We start from the raw sequence: 21385 nt of genomic DNA, 5'->3' as shown, positions 1-21385 counted from the left end.
AAGCATTTCAAGTAGAGGGGAAATCATGAACGGAGGCCCTGCAGGCTGGGAAGAGCTCGAAGTGTCAGCTGGGAGCAATGGGAGATGGAACTTGCGGAGAAGCCAAAAAGGCCAAACCCCTGTTGGCTTTCAAGGTCATGGTTGGGAGCCATTTCAGTGTTTTTAGATGGGTTTTAAGCAAGGAGAGAGGATAATCCAATTTAAGTTTCGAGAGGTTTGTTCTGGCTACTGTGTGGAGAATGGGCCAGAGGAAGCAGGTGTCGAAGATTCTGATAGGGACGGGTCACACCAGACACACGGCTGATAGGAATCCCAGCTGGAAAGGAAGGTACAGCCTCATCCGGCAGGAGAGCATATCCGGATAATAGACGTTCCTGGAATCGCCCCACCGGTGTGCCCACACTGCAAACCACTCCCCCTCACTGGACTCTCACCCAGGAGGCACACGCCCCCTCTTCCAGGTGACCGCCCCACGTCCCCATCGCAGCTCTCCCAGTCTTTGCCCCTCTTCTCTCATACATGCCGGCGCTCGCCCTTCTGTAATAGTAGCTGCCTTTTCTCTCCTCCCAGACGCCAGGCTTTCTCAGCCACAGGACCTGCCCTACAGGACACGAGACCGGGACTCCGGGTCGGTTGCTGACGATAGATAACACAGTTCAAGTGCTTCCCTCACCTTGCTCCTGGCTTGGTTGAATTTTTTAAAACTTACACCTTGCATCTTTTGCGAAAATTAAAAAAATAATAACAACAATAACAAGATAATAGAAAATGCAAGGTAGAGATACTATCTTTTCAGGATGGTTGATGGAAATGTGTGGATGACATTTCTGCAAAGTCCTACCTACATAGGAAGAGGGGACTGCAGCAACCTTTCGACCCTGCTCCCAGCTCTGAGACCCGCGGAGTTGGGGCACCCATGTCACAGGCTCCCAGCAGAGCCACCAAGGACACAGTAACTGGAAGAACACAAACGGTACCTCCTCTGGCGGGGAAGTCTGTCCTAGGACACGCGCTGCCATCTGAAACTCACAGCTGCTCGCTCCACAAGTACCTGCCCCTCCGCAGCCTCCAAGTTCACAGTTTGCTTGTGTTCTTAGTGGAATTCTCAATTCCTGTGGCTTTATAACTCTGAGCTAAAAATACAGTGCTGGCTGGCACACAGCCCAGATTCTGGAGGCCCACAGAAGACTGAAGGATAAATAAGAAGGGGTGTGCTTCTGAGAGCAGCAGGCACGGCCCTGAGAAGCGGTGGCCATGAGGTGACATGCGGGAGGCGGAGGAGGGTGTCAGCAGGCAGAGAGCAGTTATTAGAGGAGGGAAGAAAGAAGTGAAGATCTTCCAAACAGCAGGGCTCTGGGGGGCGTCACATACACTCTCTAACCTTCACCATTCTCAGTCCATAATCCAGAGGGAAATCCAATTTTCAAAGTAATACAAACTGTCGGACATGGGGTTTCCTATGTAAATCCTTAGGGAGGTCTCGGAAATACGTTACGACACATTGTGAGCTAAGTTCTGAATTTTGATCAATCCACGGAAAGATAATGTTAGAATTAAAATATACTTTTAGAATTTCTTAACCCCTGGGATAATAACTAACTATTAAAATGTGTTTAGAGTTGGGAGTCATACATCGGAATAGCAAAAGGATTAACTCAGCCAAGCACATCACTGAGGTTTCTTAGTTGTACAATACATTCAATGAAAACCGAGGTTTTCTTCTCCGTTCAAAAAATGGAAACAGCTTTGTTATATGTTAAAAACTCCTTCAATACAGAAAGTATATGAAATATAAAACCCTTCCAGGACCCCTCCCAGTGGCAGTGACCACTGCTAACATTTCGGTGCACAGTTCTCTATCCTGCTTCATAAGCCTCCCTGAACTACTTTGAAAGCAAGATGGCATCCTACATAGTTTCAACTCAGCAACATACTATTAATACTCACCTGTGCGGAGAAATGTTCTTTTTCAACAGAACTTTTATTGACTATCTCATATTCCATGTTATGTATATGTCATAATTTATTTAACCAATCTCCTATTGATAAGCGTTTGGGATTATGTCCAATATTTCACTATTATAAATAATGATAAATAAATAGTACTTCAGAAAAATTCAAAGTATGAGTGCTTTCTATTTCTCTCTACAAGTAAGTTTAAAAATCTGGATGAAATAGATGATTTTTAAGAATATGTAAATTATCCAAATGGATACCAAAAAAGGATTACAAACCTTAAGTGGCCATTAAGTATAGAATTTATAAATTTAAAAAAAAATTGGCCAGCTCTCCAAAAGTACCACATCCAGGTAGTTTTTCAGATGAAATCTCCCAAATCTTTTAAAATTCTATTTATATTACTTTAGAGAAAAGGAAAAGAAATTCTCTCACATTCTTTTTTTTTAAATTCAGAATAACCTTAATACGAAACCCATATAGATGATAAAGAATAGAAAATAGACCAATCTCATTTATGAATATCAATATAAGAATTCTAAGTAAAATTTAACAAATATAATCTACACTAAAAAATAAAACACAAAAATCCCCAGAAGAATCCATTCCAGCAGTTACTATCGATCATTCAAGAAATCTAAAAATATAACTCCTTATATGACTGCTTAAAAGGAGAAAAAATATATATGATCACCTTAATACATGCCCAAAAGACATGTAAAAAATAACATTTCTGATTTTTAAAAATCCTAGCAAAACGAGAACAAATGAATGCTTCCTTTAGTTCATGTATATATAAGCAAAAACTAGTAAATATGGTAATAAGTGAAGAGAGAAAAAGCCAAAAGTAGAAAACAACTCAAATGGCCAAGACATGGAACCAACCAAACTGTTCCCTCAACAGAGGACTGGATGAAGATGTGGTACGTACACACGGTGGACTACTACTCAGTCACAAGAAAAGGTGAAATACTGCCATTTGCAACAACATGGCTGGACCTTGAGAATATCATGCTAAGTGAAATAAGCCAGTTGGAAAAAGCTAAGAAGCATATGATTTCACTCATACGTAGGATGTTCAACAAGCTCAAAGGCACAGACAGCAGTGTGGTAGCCGCCCCAGTGAAGAAGCGTGGGGGCAGGGAAGGGTAAAGGAAGCCAAATGCATGGTGACGGAAGATGATCTGACTTTGGATGGTGGACACATAACGCAATAGACAGGTCATGTACCACAGAAATGTACACTGGAAACCTACCTAATCATGTTAACCAATGTCGCCCCAATAAATTTAATTTTTTAAAAGACGACTTTTTTTCCCCAAACAACTACTAACACCATAATTTCAAAAAAAGAAAACAAACCAAAACTCAACATGATGATAAAAACAGAAGTAGTGTGCCAATGTGATGAAGAACACAACCTCTGAAATTAGAATGCCTGCACCGTTCTTCGTATGACCTTGAACAAACTAACTTCCGTGCACCTCAGTTTTCTCATGCGGACCCTGTCGGGACTGAATGAGTCAATACACAAGTGCTGAGAACAGCACCAAGCACTCAGTGAGGTGGCAGTGTATATAAGAACACAAGTAGATACATATATAACATCGAAAGCCAAGTTCATGAATGAATAATGAAACCCTGAAACCATTGCCATGAAAGTCGGGAATAAGACAACAATATTCAAAGTCAGCACTGCTATTTAAATGTTTGTTCTGGAAAGCACCAGCCAAGTGATCGATGAAGAGAAAAACATAACTTTTATTAAGCGTTGAGAAAAAAAAACATGTAATTATCATTATTTGCAGATGACAGGGCACTATTCCTGAAAAACCCAAGAATCAACTGAAAACCTATTAGGCGAAAAAAATGGGTTTATTTAATTCATTCACCACCCCCCAAAGAAATTTAAGAGAGAAATATGAAAATCTCAACATGCTATAAGCTGTGAAAAAAATGGGTTTATTTAATTCATTCACCACCCCCCAAAGAAATTTAAGAGAGAAATATGAAAATCTCAACATGCTATAAGCTGTGAACCTGAGCCTTCTGAAAACTCACCTTGGCAGTTTACTCTGGGGGACTCCCACGTGCCCAAGGCTGTGCAGCTTGAAACTGTATTTTCCGGGCCACTGAAAAATCCTTCTCTGCAAGTGTAACGAACCTGGCTGCCAAGCGTGGAAGTATAATTGCCTACAATATAGGCATCTGGGACCTCGGGAGGGGTGCCACAGTCTATTTCTGAAAATAAATTAATGTTAAACTCATTACTGTGCGAATATGAATTTTCAAAATTCAGAATCTCTCTCTCCCCCTGCCCCATTCCCCCTCCCTACACACACAGACCCCAGCCATGTTTTAAATAGAATGGTTCATTTCCACATGACTTCTGGGCACATTTCCCATGTCTATCTGTGTTCCATCTTCTGGCTTTTCTATCAGTAATAGCAGCTATACATGCGCAAAGCTGAAAGAATTTGGCCATCGACCCTCACTAACTTATACTAACTAAAGAGACGCTTAGTCCAATGCAGTGAAAAGGCTGCATTGCAAAGTCCCTTAACACATATATGCCTTTATAATTTTCAGGGTCACTTTTGAGAAGCTGGTCCTCACCAGATCAGCTGTGTTTGCAAGCTCACATAAACGGTTAATATCAGAGAATCTATGAAGGGCTAGAAATCCCTCAAGCTTACTAATTTTGGCTTTTTAATATAGTCCCTTCTATCTTGATTATGGTGTCATTTGCTTATTTCACAGATGGAATAAATGTGCAAAGGAACTAAAGATCCCCAACACAGACCCACAGACACAGGCTTGGAGGGAGAGAGTGTCACCACCCACAGCAGCTCACTGTCCCAGGCTGCAGAAACCCACCTGTGCATGCTGTGGCATCTCTGGTCGGGTGGAAGGGCTCGGGCCCACTCTTTGGCAAGTATCCATCCATACAGTAGCATTCAAAGCTCCCGTGAGTGTTCACACACCGTCCTCCTTGCCTACACAGGCCGGAAACCTCACACTCATCTATGTCTGGAGACCCATCCCAAACATAAGAGGGAGAGAAAATACAGAAAAAGGAAAAAAAGGTGTGTGGGGGTCGGGGAACGCGACATTACGACAGCCATTTTTCACATTCTCGGTCTTCACTTACAAATGGGTGCCTTTATTTGCAATTGTATCATGAATTTTATTTCAGTACCTGATGGGTCTTCTCATATATCCTTCAGTAAGAGGTGCTCAGTGAGTACCTGTGACCTTGTTATGGGGATTTATACAAACTGAGAACCATCACCAACTCTCTGACACTGAGTAAGATGAACCAAAAAAGTATGCTAGAAAAATTCCATTACTATAAAGTAAGGACAGCCTCCACCTCACGCTAAAAATATCTGAAGAACTCCAAATACAAAACAATTTACACAAGAGTGAATAATGCTTTCAAAAATGAACATAGGATAGTAAGACAGGTAGTAAGGGGCTCATTCAGAAGGGTCTTACTAGTTTTACCAAGATAACCAGGGTTTAAAACAGGCTCCAAGAAGGGTAAGACGTGCTGCTTGGCAGAAGAACACACACTAATTCAGAGTCTGAAAGAGAACCCTCTGGGCTAGTTAGCAGCCCCTCAGCCCCGCCCCAAACGGGCTTCGCAACAAAAATCAGAGCCACGCCCACCTGCTTCACTGGGAGAATAAAAGCACCTTAAGTGAAGCGGGGCGTGTCCCAGGACTTGGTGCGGGGGACCTCCATGGGGCTTACCCAGGGCTCAGCGTGACTGCAGAAAGTCTGGCTGCTCCCAGACTCTGGGATGTCAAAGACCAGGGATTTTGGAAGGGCCACCAAAGGTGGCCAATATTCCATTTTGCCAGATAAAAACCTTCCCCCCCCCAAAATTACTAACACCATAATTTCATTAAAAAAAGGAAGAAAATGATCTCTATCCTTTTAAATTTAACATAATTTTATTGAAATTCACTATTTTGTCCTTTTTCTTTGTTTTGTTTGTTTGTTTGGGGGTTTTTGTTTTGTCTTGTTTTGCTTTGTTTTGGGTCTTGGACCAATGAAAACCTCATCAATCACTGATCTTTGCTTGGGAACTGGTAATTCACTCAGTTGCTGAAGGAGCCCACACAAGCTACCCATTCTGATTAACCTGCACTTGTAGTACAGCTAACTTTGGGGAACTCTCTGTGGGAGACTGTCGTCAAAGATGCCTGGCAACAGTTCTTCCTCTCCCTTCCTTGCATGCCACTCCTCCTGTCAAGAGTGGAAGCCATCCCCACTCCCCTTGGGCTGGCTTTGGGACTCAGCCAATGGAATGGGGCAGAAGTAACACCGTGCTTGCTCTGGAAATGACTATGAAGACACCTACAAGCTTCTTCTTTCCCTCTCTTAGATGCCAGCGGTGGCCATGCTCAAAGGAAATCCAGGCTATGGGACTTGGGAGAGAGGCCCTAAAAGGTGAGACCCCACATGAAGAGAGAGGCCACATGGAGGAGAACTAACGTGCCTGGCTGATCATCTGCATCAGGGCCCTAGACTTGTGAAAGAGGCCTTCTCTGACCCACCAGCCCCGCCCAGCCCCCAGCTGGGTGTATGCGCACAAGTGACAAAGCCACCCAGCCATGGAATTGTGACAAATAATTGCTGTTTTAAGCCACTAAAGTTAAGGGGGAGGGGGGGTAGAGCCATGTAGTAATAGATAATTAAGACAGTTTCTAAAATAAGATTTTTATTCATTTTTAGAGGAAGGGGAAGTGAGGGAGAGAGGCAGAGAAACATCAGTCCATCAGTTGCCTCTCGAGTGGCCCCGGTCGGAGACCTGGCCCGCAACCCAGGCACCTGCCCCATCTGAGAATCGAGTCGGTGATCCTTCAGTTCTCAGGGCAGCGCTCAGTCCATGGAGCCACACCAGCCAGAGCTCATTAAGACAGTTTTGACATATAAAGAGACACAGAAGCCCAAACAAGATTAAGAGAGAACTAGTAATTAAAAAAACAAGAGGTCTTTTACGTTTTAAAAACAAAATATGAATGCCAAAAATAAAAACCCAATCAATAGAGACAGTGAATGATGGGACCAATAATAACCGACCAACACTGAAAAACAAATGTGCAGATTCGAACTTGAGGAGTTCTCCAAAAGCACACAGAGTAAGAAACTACATGAGCTGGAACAGAGGACAAAAAGTGATATGAGGACCAGTCCCAAATACTCAGTATCCATTTACTTTTTTAGATTATATTTTTACACTATACTCTTTTTTCCCATCCTCATTCCACGTGGCAACCATCCGTATTCATCTTAGAGGAACTGCAGGAGAGAATAGAGTACATGTACAACAATTAATATTAAGAAACCCCTCAGCTCATGTGTTCAAATCCAAGTAGCCCTGACCATGGACAGGCACGAATATTGAAAAATGAAAGTCCTTCTGAACTTCATGGAATAAAGGGAACTTTTATAAAGCCCCTGAGAGAAAGAGGTAGCCATTGATGAGGAAGAGAGAACCCATCCGACCTGGGCTGTCTGTCTGTCTGACACACGGATGGCTGGACAACCAGGGAGGGATGCAGACAGAGTTCTAAGAAAAACAAAGCAAAACATCCTGCTCTGTGTATACAAAGGAATGACCTTTTAGAATGTGAATGGTCTCGGAACTCTTACTGCTGACATTTCTTTCCTGAAAAAAGATTTCGAGAAAACACTGAAGCCAGTGAAAAACATCAGAATAAATAATGGCAGGAGGAAGACATAATTAAACACAGCAAAGAGGGTTGAGAAATGAAACCGGTAAAACTGAGGGTTAACAACTGCTGACAGTAAAATCATGATGCTTAAAATAAAGATAGCGGAAAATAAATTCAATCTCAATCTAGGACAAACTTCAGAGATGCTTTCAACATGGCAGAATACATGTGTTTGTAGATTTGATCCATCCGTGGAAAAATCTTGATAAAAGCTTTAATCTCGCTGAGGGATGTGTAAAACATGTGTGCATAGCTTTGACACAGCCTGTCCACCTGCTCCAGACTCCTGAAAAGACAGTGGGAACTAGTGTTGTTGTTGTCGTTGTAGGAAGAGTTCTAAAAATGGGCAGTACAAGTAACTACAGGGCAAAAAGTGTGGCTAAGCAGCAGGGGTCTGCAAAATACTTAAAGTTTCAAGATACCGATCAGTTCTGCATGGGTTGCTACAGTCCATATCAGTTTGCTGTGTGTTCGGTCATTCAACAACCTAATAAAAATAATTGTCATAATGATTGTTAATAACTACTTCTGCACAGCATCTTGCACATACTAGGCACTGTTCTAAACCCTCATTATTTATTGCTGATTATTTCTCTCTTATTTTGTCCTCAGAATAACCTGGGAGGCAGATGCTATGACTCTCCCCACAAGCACGGAGTGGGTGGATAACTGGACAGAAGTCACAAAGGTGAGGAGTGGGACACCAGGATTGGAAGCCGGGTGGGTGTCTGGCTCCGGAGACCATGCTCTTGACCACTACGCCCGCTGTCCCTCCCATGAAAATCTAATTGCGTGAACATCCAGGCGATAACTCCCCATCCACAGAGAACGTCATCAGTTGCCTTAGTGACATCTAGATCTTTCTACTGTGTCTCACTAAGATGAGTATGACACGACTTTGACCTTCAATTCCCTGCTACCTCTTATGCTCGCAAACAGTCCCTTTTCTAACCTATTCTAGCATCTCGGCTGGATAAACCCATTAAGCTTATAGGAACAACTTCTCCACATACTGGTAAATTCCATGGGGTCTCCAAGGTTATACATGTTTGATTGTGAAGAAAAAAAATGCTCTCAGCAATCTTATTAACATAACTAATCAAGGGGGGAAATTCCCTGTCTCCTATTCAATACATTGAATTATTAAATTTTATACACAGCCAGAACAATTTCTTGCTAAGAAGTAGCTAACCTGAGCAGGACACTCTGACCTGGCCCCAGGGGCCGGGTGTTCTATATTTAGCCCTTTCAATAAACAGCATGGATTTGAAAGTCAGGAGGACCCAGGTTTGAGAACTCATGCTGCTACTTACTAGATATACTGATGTCTGTTCCTTAACCCTTCTAAACTACTTCTGCAAAATGAAGCTAATTATAGCAGGGGTTTTGTGTTGTTTTTTTGTGCGTGGGGATTAAATAAAACATGTGGAAAGCACTTAGCCCGGTGTCTAGCAGACCATCGGTCCTGCGAATGTTAGCTAATACATGAATGAGTCTCTCTGCTGACTCATACCTCCCTGGGGCACAAGCCACTCCTTCATACCTGAGCCTCAGCGTGGACGTGAGCAACGCTGCCGAGGTCTGGGGCGTGGCCGCCTGCCTCGGTCCACTGGACTTGAATGCCCCCAGGCAGAAACAGAAAGTCCATCTGGGGGAGTGTGCACTGGAACAGGAAGGCTAAAGAGGCCAAAGTTTAAAAAGAAGCCTGTGGATACCCATTAAACACTAGCCCTTGTCTTGAGAAGTCCTTAACATGTGAAGACTTAGAAGAGACCTGACCAGAAAAGTACATTTAAGAACTTCCAAGCTCATGAAAATGCTCGCAGGGCCAACTTTTCTCCCTATTGCTGCTTATGAACTAGATCCTCCCAACTCCGCCAAAGTTAGGTGAGACAAAAATGAATCCTTCACAACTTGGAGAGCAAATTTTCTTCCTGCCACCTTCCTGCCTCAAATGCCAAATTCAGCTAAGCCACAGGAGAGGAAAATACACACACCCATTTAAAATCAGGACCGTTACACTCACATCATGGATGAACACCGTCCAGTGTTGGCAAGGATGTGAGGAACCGCACACTTTCGTGAAATGAGCAGTCAAGGAGAATACTGCTGTGAGCTTTCTGGAAGACAGTCTGGCACTATGTGTCAAAATGTGTACCTTTGACACAGAAACCATTTTTTCAAAATGTGTAAAAGGAGATCATTATTTGTAAGGCTCTAAGTGCAAGATGTACCTGACAGCGTTTCTTACAATAGCCAAAAAATTTAAAAAAATAAAACAACCCTAGAGAAACATCACAATAAGGAAAATCAGTTAAGTAGCATAGTACAGCCATATAATAAATTCTGGATATTTAAGGGGACTTTGCCAAGATGGAGGCATAGGTGGATGTGCCGTGCCTTCTCACACAACCAAGTTTAGAGACAACTAAATATTAGCAACAGAAAACATAGCCAGAACATGGAAAATTGAACTTTTCAGAAGTCCGTTAACAACAAATTCTTCAGCCTGACCGGTAAGGGGCAACACCAGTGGCTGGTGAAGCGGGATTGCACAGGAAAACTCGGTCAGACGGACTCAGGCGCAGAATCCAGATGCGCGGAATCCAGGCGCAGGGTTGGACCTGGTGAGCGACCGAGCAAGCGACCAGGTGAACGACCGTGGGGGAGACAGCGGGGGAGCAGGGCTGCGTGTTGACTGTGGTCACGCATTTGTGCGCGGGTGGACAGGCGAAGGAGTGGGTGGTCCCCGAGGCAAGCAGCAGCGGAGGGCGCCGCCATTTCCCTGCTCTGACCCCACCTCCACATACAGCGTCATAACCCAGCGACTCTGAGTGGCCCGGCCCAGGTGAACCACCTAAGGCGCTAATCCTCACCCAGCTGTGAGAAACAGCAGAGGGGGTCGCCATTTCCCCGCTCTGACCACGCCCCCACATACAGCGTCACAACCCAGCAACCTGGGAGTCCAAGGCGCTGCTTCTCACACTTAAAGGGCCCGAACAGACCAAAAATGGTGCAAGAAGATCTCAAAGCCTCAGAGCCTATAGATCTAAGCGATAAAGAAATAGCAAAACTCTCAGACGCACAGTTTAAAACACTGGTGATCAGGATCCTCACAGAACTGGTTGATTATAGCCACAAATTAGACAAATATATGAAGGCGAAACTAATTGAAATGAATGGAATTGCACAGGACACCAATAGCAATGAAAAGGAAACTGGGACTCAAATCAATGGAGTGGACCAGAAGAAAGCAAATAATGGCCAAACAGAAAAGAGTGAACAAGCAAGAATTCAGAGAAATGAGGAGAGTCTTAGGAACCTCCAGGACATCTTTAAACGCTCCAACATCTGAATTATAGGGGTACCAGAAGGGGGAAAGACACAGCCACCAGTGGAAAACTTATTTGAACAAATAATAAAGGAGAATTTCCCCAATCTGGCAAAGGAAATAGACTTCCAGGAAATCCAGGAAGCTCAGAGAGTACCAAAGAAGTTGGACCCAAGAAGGAATACACGAAGGCACATCATAATTACATTAGCCAAAATTAAAATGAAGGAGAGAATCCTAGAAGCAGCAAGAGCTAAGGGGACAGTCAGCTACAAAGGAGTCCCCATCAGACTGTCAGCAGATTTTTCAAAAGAGACCTTACAGGCAAGAAGGGGCTGGAAAGAGGTATTCCAAGTCATGAAATCCAAAGACCTACAACCAAGATTGCTCTACCCAGCAAAACTTTCATTTAGAATGGAAGGACAGATAAAGTGCTTCTCAGATAAGATCAAATTCAAGGAGTTCATCATCACCAAGCCCTTATTATATGAAATGTTAAAGGGACTTATTGAAGAAAAAGAAGTTAAAGAAACATGAAGAGTGAAAGGACAGCAAATTCACAATTATTAACAACCACACCTAAAACGAAAGCAAACTAAAAGGACAGCTAGATCAGGAGTGGAAACATAGAAATGAAGATCTCAAGGAGGGTTAGCAACAGGGGAGTGGGAGGAGGAGAAGGTGGGAGAAGGTACAGAAAATAAGTAGCATAGACAGTAGAGAGAAAATAGATGGGGGGGCAAGAATAGCATGGGAAATATAGAATCTAAAGGACTTGAGACACATGGTCATAAACTAAAGGGGGGGTAATGGTGGGGATGGGGGGTAGAGAGGAGGGGAATGAAGGGGGGAATAGAACAACTGTAACAGCATAATCAATAAAAAAAATTTTTTTTTAATTTTAAACCAAAAATAAAAATAAAAATAAAAAGATTAAAAAAAAAATTCTGGATATTTAATTTAAAATGAATTGTAGCCCTGGCTGGTGTAGCTTAGTGGATTGAGCACAGGCCTGTGAAGCAAAGGGTCGCTGGTTAGATTCCCAGTCAGGGCACATGCCTGGGTTACAGGCCAGGTCTCCATACGGAACACATGAGACACAACCACACACATTGATGTTTTTCTCCCACTCTTTCTTCTTCCCTTCCCCTCTATCTAAAAATAAATAAAATATTTTTAAAAAATGAATCGTATATCTATATCTAGTATTTTTGAAGACAGGTGTAATTTACATTCAATAAAATGCACTGATCTTAAGTGTTCAGGCCAAGAATTTTTTAAAAATATATTTTATTGATTATGCTATTACAATTGTCTCATTGAATTTTGAATCAAAAGATGCTGTACCAAAGCTCTGCCCCCAAAATGTCAGAGGCCTTCGCCCCTTCAGGGAGGGGGGGGGCACCCTGAGTGCCCTGCAGGTTAGCATCCCCCACACTGTACTCTTGCTTCTTACTTGCTCAAGCCCCAGAACACAGACATGGCGGGTTCTTTCCCAAGGCCTTAATTCCACAGCGGTCTCATTTCTCTCCGCCTGCTCTCCGCCCGCTCGAGTCAAAGTGCTGCCACACTGGAAGGGCCCCAGAGCTTATTCCTGTGGGTTGTGGCACAGGGTGAAGTTTCCGTGATCCCCAGGAGTCCTCCGGGGGGCAGCCCTGGGGCCAGAACATCTGCAGGCTCTCAGAGCGGGAACCCCTGCACCAGAACCCCTGCCCTCATTCGTCATCTAACCTTGGCGACATCCAAAGAGGCCTGCATGCAACCAGCTCCTGAACTTGACTTGAACTCTGCAAAGTATGAGGAACATCAGGTCTCTGGATTCCTCATAAGTCAAGAACTATGATTTACATCCTTTGGTTCCAGGCAAACGCTGACTAACTGCTGATACCCCGAAACCTGCTATGCCTCTGCTGCAGCTAAAGTCTGCTGATGGTTGTATAGCAACTGTGATTTTGAAAAACAAAAACAAAAACTCAGTATCATCAAGAAAAGTAATCCCTCAGCTTTCACAGAGTGATAGCGGGAGCTTTGTGGAGGAAAGGTCATGGAAATGAACTATCGCCAATGGACGTGGGGCTTCTTTCTGGGGCAATGGAGATGTTAGAACATCTGAAAGCGGTGGCGGCTGCTCGACTTTGTGAATACAACTAAAAACCACTGAACTGTGTATTTCGAAGGGCTAAATGTTATGGAATGTAAACTACATCTCAATTTTTTTTAAAGAAAAGGTCACTAAATAATTACAAGAAGTACAATAAATAGAAGCAAGGCCCAGATCAAAATTTTATTCCAGAAAGATTGGTTCTTATCAGGCAGACATCCAATAGGGTGACCCTTGCGTAAACTTTTTTTCTTTCTCGGTTTGAAGAGTAGAATGCATCCTTGCAAACTATAGTGACATCGTGACAAAGCTTTTCCCTAGAAAACTCCCAAAACCTCGAGGACACAATTCCAGGTGTCCTCCAGAAGGTTCCCCGACCCCTTTTCCACTTCCAAGGTAAGTGCCCCTGTGGATTCTGGGTTCCCGTAAGCCCCCTCTACTGACTAACAATCATTAACACTTCATTCTGAAATGAACTGTCTGTGTCACCCTCTATGTCTTCGCCAGGAGCACAGAAGGGCATGGGGAATATGTACTGAGTGAACTGAACACCAGATCATCTTCTCGTAAGGTTTGTTTTTTTTTTAATGGTATCTTTAAAAAAAACTACCTAATTTCATCCTGCGGCATTGTACTTCTGCAACCCTATGGCAAGTAATTTGCTGTCTAAAACAACAGGGTATTATTATAAAATGTCTTCTTGGAAGGAATGTGCCCATTCGTGCCAAGAATAAATCAAGTGGACCCTCGGAGGGGCCTGAACTGTGGTGCAGGTCAAGAGGGAGAAGGAATCAGAGCATCCTGGTGAGTAAGAAGACAGTCCATGTTCTCGTCTCCCTTTCTTTTCCCTGAAAACCTTTAAATATAGCAAAGCTTTTAAGCAGAGTCATTAAGTCTGTATAAACCCGTCTTAGAATCAGCAGTCTCTTCCTGCCTTTCCTCTTCATTAGTGTTCAAAGATTTTCTAAGAAAACCAAGAGCTATATTATCTTGGCTGCAAGCACAGTTCAGACAGTACAGGGGCTGCTGAAAATTAGGAGGGTTTTGCCCACCCCTTGATTTCAACCAACATATGCCCAGAAATCAGACCGGTTAAGCTATTATGGTCAGAAAAGTGACACTCGTCACTCAGCTTATTCCTTGAGGGAGGTGAACCCATGCCCCTAATAGGAGTGGCTCTCCGAAGCCAGGAGCCCACATCACAGTTCCTGGCCCCGGGAACTTAGTGGGCAGTAGGCAGGGAGCTGGGGAGTGCTGGTCACCCCCAGAACAAACGCCCCACGATGTCACGGGAACCTGCAGACGGCACACCGTCTCTGAGAATCCCTCCTTTCTATTTGCTATAAAAACGATCAAACACACAGAACAAAGAAGAGAATATTACAGTGAACCCCCATAGACCCACACCCGCAAGATTCAACAATTGTTCATATTTTGCCATTTAAAGTACTTTACAGATACAGTAACACTGGCTACTTTGTCATAACACCCTTACATACCTCAAACTAGGAATATTCTCCTAAATACCTCAGTCCCGTCATCGCATCTAACAAAATTAACCATAATTCTCCAATAGTAACTGACGCTCAGGCCGTGTCCGATTTCCCTCCTAGATATTCTCACAGGAGAACCCCCTCCCCGACCTCACACCGCGCGCTGCCCGGCCCTGCCGCCCCCTCCGCACCCCCAGACGCGCCCCGCCACACCAGGTCGCCATCACGGCGCCCCCTCCGCAAGTACCTGCGCAAAAGGTGCCATCGTTGGGGATGAAGGTCTTGTTGTTGTTTGTGGCTCGATATCCTTCGAGGCAAATGCAGTAAAAGCCTCCGTGCGTGTTGTGGCAAGACGTGTGGTTCCCGCAGACCACCGCGGCGCCCAGCTGGCACTCGTTTTTATCTGCGGACCCGTGGAGACAGCGCCCCGGCAGGTCAGCCCACGCGGGGTCGGCCCCCGCCGTGCAGCCGACCTGCTGTGACCTATTTCCCCGACCCCTCTTCCCGTCACTGTGCCCCTGGGAGTGATGGGCTTGGCGGGTGTGGCGCCAGAGAGAAACCAGAGTCTCCGTCTGCAAAGCCACCGTATTTGGGAGCAGGCGACTCTTCCTGAACTTTCCCACATTTGGAAAGAGCTTATCATGGGCCTCGGGGAACCTAACCCGCAGAAATTCCACTCTTCCGGCTCGGCCATCCTTCTTGCTTTTTTTCATGGAAGCCAGAGGAGGACGGTTTTACACGTGGTGATTAACTGGGAAAATTGCTACTTCTGGGTCACCGGGAAACTAGGGCATCAGCGCTTAAGCCTCATCCGGGAGCAGGGCTGATACCGTGGCAGCAACAGCTACTCGGTGGTCCACGTGAATAATATTATCACCCGGCGAGGCGGAACCGGGACATGGGCTGCTTGACCAGTCCACAGAAGCCTGCCCTGGGTATTTTTAATTCAGTAATTGGATAGAGATGCAAAATAAAAGTAAATACCCCCACCCCCACCTGCCCCACCTCCCCCACCCCTGTCCTCGGCCCAGGAGTCAGCAAACTTTTGCTGTAAATGGCCAGCCATAGGTCTCTGGTTATCACAGCTCCAACAGGCCTTTGTAGCCCCAAACAGCCACAGACAATAATAGGTTTAAAAAAGAGCAATGCTGCCCTGACTGGTGTGGCTCAGTGGATTAAGCATGGGCCTCCGAACCAAAGGATCAAGGTTCAATTCCCAGTCAGGGCACACGCCTGGGTTGCAGGCCAGTTCCCAGCAAGGGACGCATGAGAGGCAACCATACATTGATGTTTCTCTCTTTCTCTCCTTCCCTTCCCCTCTAAAGATAAATAGATAAAATCTCCTTAAAATTTTTTAAATAAATAAATAAATAAATAAATAAATAAACATGTCCTTGAAAATAAAAAGTAACCCCCCAAAATCTGATGTCGGTTTTTTCTTTCATTTTTCTTATATTACCTTTGTTAAACTTTAATGGAACCTGGGCCGTGATTCATCGTTGAAACTGCCTGTGGTGAGGTCCGCCTGAGCACTTAGAGAGGCAGAGAAGCCAAAGCCAGGCCAAGTGTCCAGCCCAGCTGACCGAGCACTGCATGGGGGTTTCAAACCCAAGTCTGGCTGCCCCCAGAATGGGTCATTCCTGTCCTTTGCCATTTCTGCCATTGTCTCTGAGGCATGTCTCTCTCTCTCCCCCATGGCAGACTTCACCAGAAGGGCTTGTGGTAGATTCTCTAATTGTTAGGTCCCTTGGCATAAAACCATGTCATGGCACTGCTGGCACATGTATAACCTCACCTGTGATCTGTGGCATGGTGTCAGCAGGCCACGTACTGGAAAGTGCAGTGTCTAGTGTTTGGAAGCAAGTGGCACATCAATTCCTAAGGCCCCCTCCTTCCATTGGGAGAAGTCTGTTGCTCAGAAGTCAAAAAGCAATCGAGGGGGCAGGGAGTATTCCTGGGAGGAGGACCTCATTTGGGGAGGGAGGAGGAAAGGATGGATTATCCATGGTCCTCAATTCCGAAGGCAATGCCAAGCCGCTGCTAGCAATCGGTGGGGGAGGGGGACAAAAGAAGTTCCCTCGAGAACCTTGGGCTGCTGGGCAGGCACACCTGTCATGGGCAGAATCCTAGAGAGACTCAGAGAAAGCACAAGTCCAGCCTGTGGAAATTGGCGACGGTGTGTGGCTGTGAAAGCTTGTAGCTCTGAAGCAGAATATGGCTTTCTGAACTCAAAACTGAACTCTTGTTGTTGTTGTTTTTTAAGGAAGACAAAAAACACACAGATATCACAAGAGCCCTGGCCTGGCTGGGGAAGGTGGGCGGGGAGTGCTCAATTGCTTGGAGCATCTCCCGTACACCAAGAGGAATCAACCAATTGACCTTTCTCTTTCACATTAATGTTTCTGGGTTTTTTTTTTTTTTTTCTCTCTCTCTCTCTTTCTTTCAAATCAATAAACATATCCTTGGGTGAGGATTGAAAAAAAAAGATATCACAACAAAGTTATGTACACTGTCAGCCCACAACCTCATAGCAAAACTATCAGTGTTTTTACTGTATATAGCAAGGTTGCTGGGAGGAACCAGTTATTACAGTAACATTCATTATTACAAAGTTGCTGTGAAACTCTCCCTCTCTCTGGATTGGCCTTGAACCTGGATATTATCTGACTCTCATGGCATGGTAGATACCAGGAGGCAAAAAATGATCTCAGATGCTTCTCGTCTAAAGGTCTTTATATTTTCTAAGTCACCCAAGACTCCAAAAGGTCATAACCACAAAAAATTTGGAGGATGGATTCTGGTAGACATAAAACTCAAAGCAACAGTGTTGCTTCAATTAGCCAAAAAGTCTAACAGACAATTGTGTTTTGTTTTTACTCATGGTACTTTATCTTTAAAGATTTTTACTTATTTATTTCTAGAAAGAAGGGAAGGGAGGGAGAAAGAGGAGGGAGAGAAACATCAATGTGTGGTTGCCTCTCGAGTGCCCCCTACTGGGGACCTGGCCCGCAACCCAGGCATGTGCCTTTAATTTAAGTAGCTTTACATCCAAACAACCAGAGAAATTAAGAAACTCAATATTGACTTGAGTCGCTCAGTTCCGCTCAAGACGACTTAGATTTCAAATCTGTGTTAGACCAAAGAATCTTCAGAGATTCAAGTTCAATGACCTCTAACAAGAGGAATACTTCCTTGGAAACACTGGAGACAGGATACGTCCAAACACTAAAACAAAGACTTATTATAAATTGACAAAACTTCTTGTAATAAAAACAGGGGGAAAAATAATGTTTTCTCCCGAAGGGCACCAAAAATCTTAAACACTAGAGAATCTTGTTTCTAGGTTCACTAGACTTTATCACGTAAGGCAGGATCCGGAACTCACCGATACACTGAGTCCTCCCGTTGCCCACAAATCCATAGTTGCAAATGCACATCTTCTTCCCTTCCCGCTGCTTGCAGGTGGCATGTTCATGGCAAGTGGCACAGATGTCTAAACCTGAATCACAAATTGCACGTGTCAGGAAAAGAGAATGTCAGTCACCTCCTCCAGACAAATCGCATTTTGGGTAGGAAACATGTATAACGGAGAACCAAAACTGAAATACCAACATTAAATAGGATCTGATCCCATCCTTAGAGCCCTACGATGACTGCTCATTGGGAACAGAGTCAAGTGCAGATTCCTCTACCTGGCAATCGGGGCTCTCAGTAGTCTGACTCGAGGCCAACTCTTCCAGCTTCATTGTTCCCAAGTCCGAACCACACGTGGTGTTCTCTGGTCAGGAGGCCGCCTAGTCTTTCCCACACATGCTGTCCACTCATACTCCACGCCACCGTCATGATGTTCCCTTCAATCCGAATGCTTCTCCCTCCACCTCTGACCAGCGAGCTCCTATTCCGAGTTCAAGACCCAATTTAAACATCATCTTCTCCCTGACACCTTCCCCATTTGCCCACTCTTAAAGACAGTTAAATGTATCTTCCTCTGTGCTTCCTAACACCTGTATATTCCCCTATCAACCATGTCAATGTGTCATTCTATTCTATTCCAGCCGTGTCCTCCCAGCTTGGGATTATGAATGAGCTTCTCAAGGACAGGGACTATATCGCTTGCCCATATGTCATTATTTATACAGTGTAAACATTCCACCTACTTTTATTAACCAGCTGGGTAAAGCAACCTGTGGTCCTTCTTGCTACAACTCAAGAAACAAATGGAGGGGAGAAAAACTTCTCTCTTGCCCTGTTTTCCTTCCAGGGAAAAAGTAAATGTGTTCCCAATGTCAATGAGAAGACAGCCGGGTCCCGGCAGGAGGACCAGATCCCAGCTACTTAGATAAGCAGCAAAAATGTTTGGAGCTAAAACTCCTGAAACACCCAAATGACCAGATGGTGCTATATGGCCCGAGATCAAACAAGAATTTGTAGCAGAGGCTGGAGAGGATCGTGTTGCACTCTCGGCGTCTGTAATTTCAGCAGTGGCCTGCAAGGAGAGCCTTTCAGCGTGGAATTTCATCTCCATCCTGGCCCCGTGGCTCCCCTGGCTGCACAGACGCAGCCCCCGGGCTGCTGCGGGCACGGGCCCAGCTGAGGCCGGGGGACTGACTTCTAAGTGTGCTTAACAAGGCTTGCTTTATGTATTTTTTTTAAAGAAACGATAACACAGAAATGAGACAAATCACTACTTAATCCTAATACCAAATTAACCATGGAATATTTTTTAAATTTATTTAAAAAGGGGGCGGACAAAAATTAAAATTTATTTTTAAAAGGGGGGACAAAAAAGGGGGAGGACAAAAGTAGAAATCGTCTAAGTCAGACTCTCTCATATCGGACTACCATTATTAATGCGGTGAAACTATAAAATAAAACATAAGACCAGTGCCCCCAAAAGAAAACCAACTCAAAACTATAGAACATTTTCCTGAATAAGTCTGGGGAAAAGGGATTATCGAAATTGAAATGCTTACTAACAAATATAAGAACTTACCTACTCCAGAAAATTTGAGTTTTACACGTCTTTATGCTTTAAAAGAGAGAAAGAAAAGCAGGCAGCCAAGGGGAGGGAAAAACTAGAATTTTAATGCAGGAAGCTTTAAAAAAGATGAAGAAATAAAATAAAGGTTTATGGGGGGGTTAGGAATTAGTAAAAAAATTTTAATGTTAAAAGTTAGAAAATATATTCAAATTCATTTTTTTAAACTGCCCCCAAAGTCAGTACATCATAAAGACCAGGAAAGTAGTCAAGACCCAAGTGAGGGGTTTTTAAAGAAAAAAAGAGCATGTACAAACTTAGGAATAAGAAGGGCCTTATAACAAAACAATACATAAAACCTTTAAAAAATTACAAATGAAAGACTTCCAGTTACATAGCACAGAATTAATATACTCTCAACTGCACCCCATCCCCCCAAATGATATCAAGGACCAGGAAAGTGTAACTCCCAGCACGGAAGATGATAGCAGACGAAGGATGTCTACATATTTCAGGAGGTGGGTCAGGTGCACACATGGGGACTGCCTGAGAAGGAGGAAGAACTAAAAAGCAGCCCGAAAGGCTCGGGAATGGCGGTCACTGACTCAGAAGGCAAACACAGGGGATAGGCCTGAAAGTTCAGGCACTGCTTGAAAATAGGTCTAAGGAGTAGCTGGATGCCTGGATCCCTCACGAACCCCGGCGTCCGACAGACATTTACCATGTGGAGAGGATGGACCAGAAATGTTCCTGATAATAGAAGCAACAGACAAAGCTGAAGTGAGAGTGAGCCCCTTATCTCAACGTTCAACAATATGGGTTAAACATATGTAAGCATTTTGACATTTTAACACATAATATTTCTTAAAGATTTAATTTATTTTTAGAGAGGGGAAGGGTAGGAGAAAGAGAGAGAAACATCAGTGTGTGGTTGCCTCACATATGCCCCCTACTGGGGACCTGGACAACAACCCAGGCATGTGCCCTGACTGGGAATCGAACCTGCAACCCTCTGGTTCGCAGGCCTGCATTCAATCCACTGAGCCACACCAGCCAGGGCTACACATAATATTTTAAACAGTTCCACAGGGACGCTGTCAATTCACCATCACACACAACCAAAATTTTGGAAGTAATTTTAAAATAATGGATCCTTGGTCAAGTCCCCAAACCCAGCTCTGATCAACCATGAAATGACGAGCATTTTCCTCAGTGTGTGTGTACAGTACAACAGGAAGAAACATCATCTAATAAAATCAACAAAAAAGTGGTAAAATGTTTGTTTTCCTGATATAGAATGCTTGCCTTTATAAAGATGGCAGCGTTTATATACCTCCAGTTCTAGAAACTTAGATCATGTGGAAAAGGATTGCTTCATAGAACTGCTAAGTGAATCGAATAAACACACACAAGAAATTAAGAAGCAAAGTAGTACCGCCCTCTCAGATAAATTAAAGGAAGCCCCGTCTGAATTAGCGAAGGACAGAATCTAAAGCATTTTTAAATACATTTAATTCAGTTCAAGTTCATTCAATAGATAGAACCAGACAGACAAAATACGGCCCTGTAGGCAGGCAGCCAGGTATAGAGGCAAGCTCTGGACTTGAGGGTGGGAACTGGATCCCAAATCTAGCTGAGTCCCATTCATGAGTGACCTTTAGCAAATCACTTAATCTCGCTGGGTCTCAGTCTTTTTCTTCTGGGGAACAAGGGCTTTGGGCTTCTCAGATTTTAGAAATGCATTCGAACTACCTGAGGATCCTGTTAAACTGCATGCTC

At 44.1% G+C, this 21385-nt stretch overlaps 1 protein-coding gene across 9 annotated transcripts in view; it reads right to left on the bottom strand.

Annotated features, from left to right (window-relative positions):
• The window catches only part of SUSD1 (sushi domain containing 1), a 175239-nt gene that overhangs the window by 144705 nt on the left and 9149 nt on the right, over nucleotides 1-21385 (bottom strand). For all 9 annotated transcript variants that reach the window (XM_053656378.1, XM_037152682.2, XM_037152687.2 and 6 more), the window contains exons 2-5: nucleotides 18014-18127; nucleotides 14876-15031; nucleotides 4834-4986; nucleotides 4018-4197 (exon numbers count right to left, since the gene is read on the bottom strand). In XM_053656378.1, the coding sequence (XP_053512353.1) occupies nucleotides 4018-4197; nucleotides 4834-4986; nucleotides 14876-15031; nucleotides 18014-18127 (603 nt within the window). The remainder of the gene's footprint in view (nucleotides 1-4017; nucleotides 4198-4833; nucleotides 4987-14875; nucleotides 15032-18013; nucleotides 18128-21385) is intronic.

The sequence above is a fragment of the Artibeus jamaicensis genome, unplaced genomic scaffold, assembly GCF_021234435.1.
Source record: "Artibeus jamaicensis isolate MK-2021 breed Jamaican fruit bat unplaced genomic scaffold, CSHL_Jam_final scaffold_1964, whole genome shotgun sequence".
Lineage (NCBI taxonomy): Eukaryota > Metazoa > Chordata > Mammalia > Chiroptera > Phyllostomidae > Artibeus > Artibeus jamaicensis.
The sequence above is the reverse complement of the archived record's forward strand: the minus strand, read 5'-3'. Positions and strand labels throughout refer to the sequence as shown.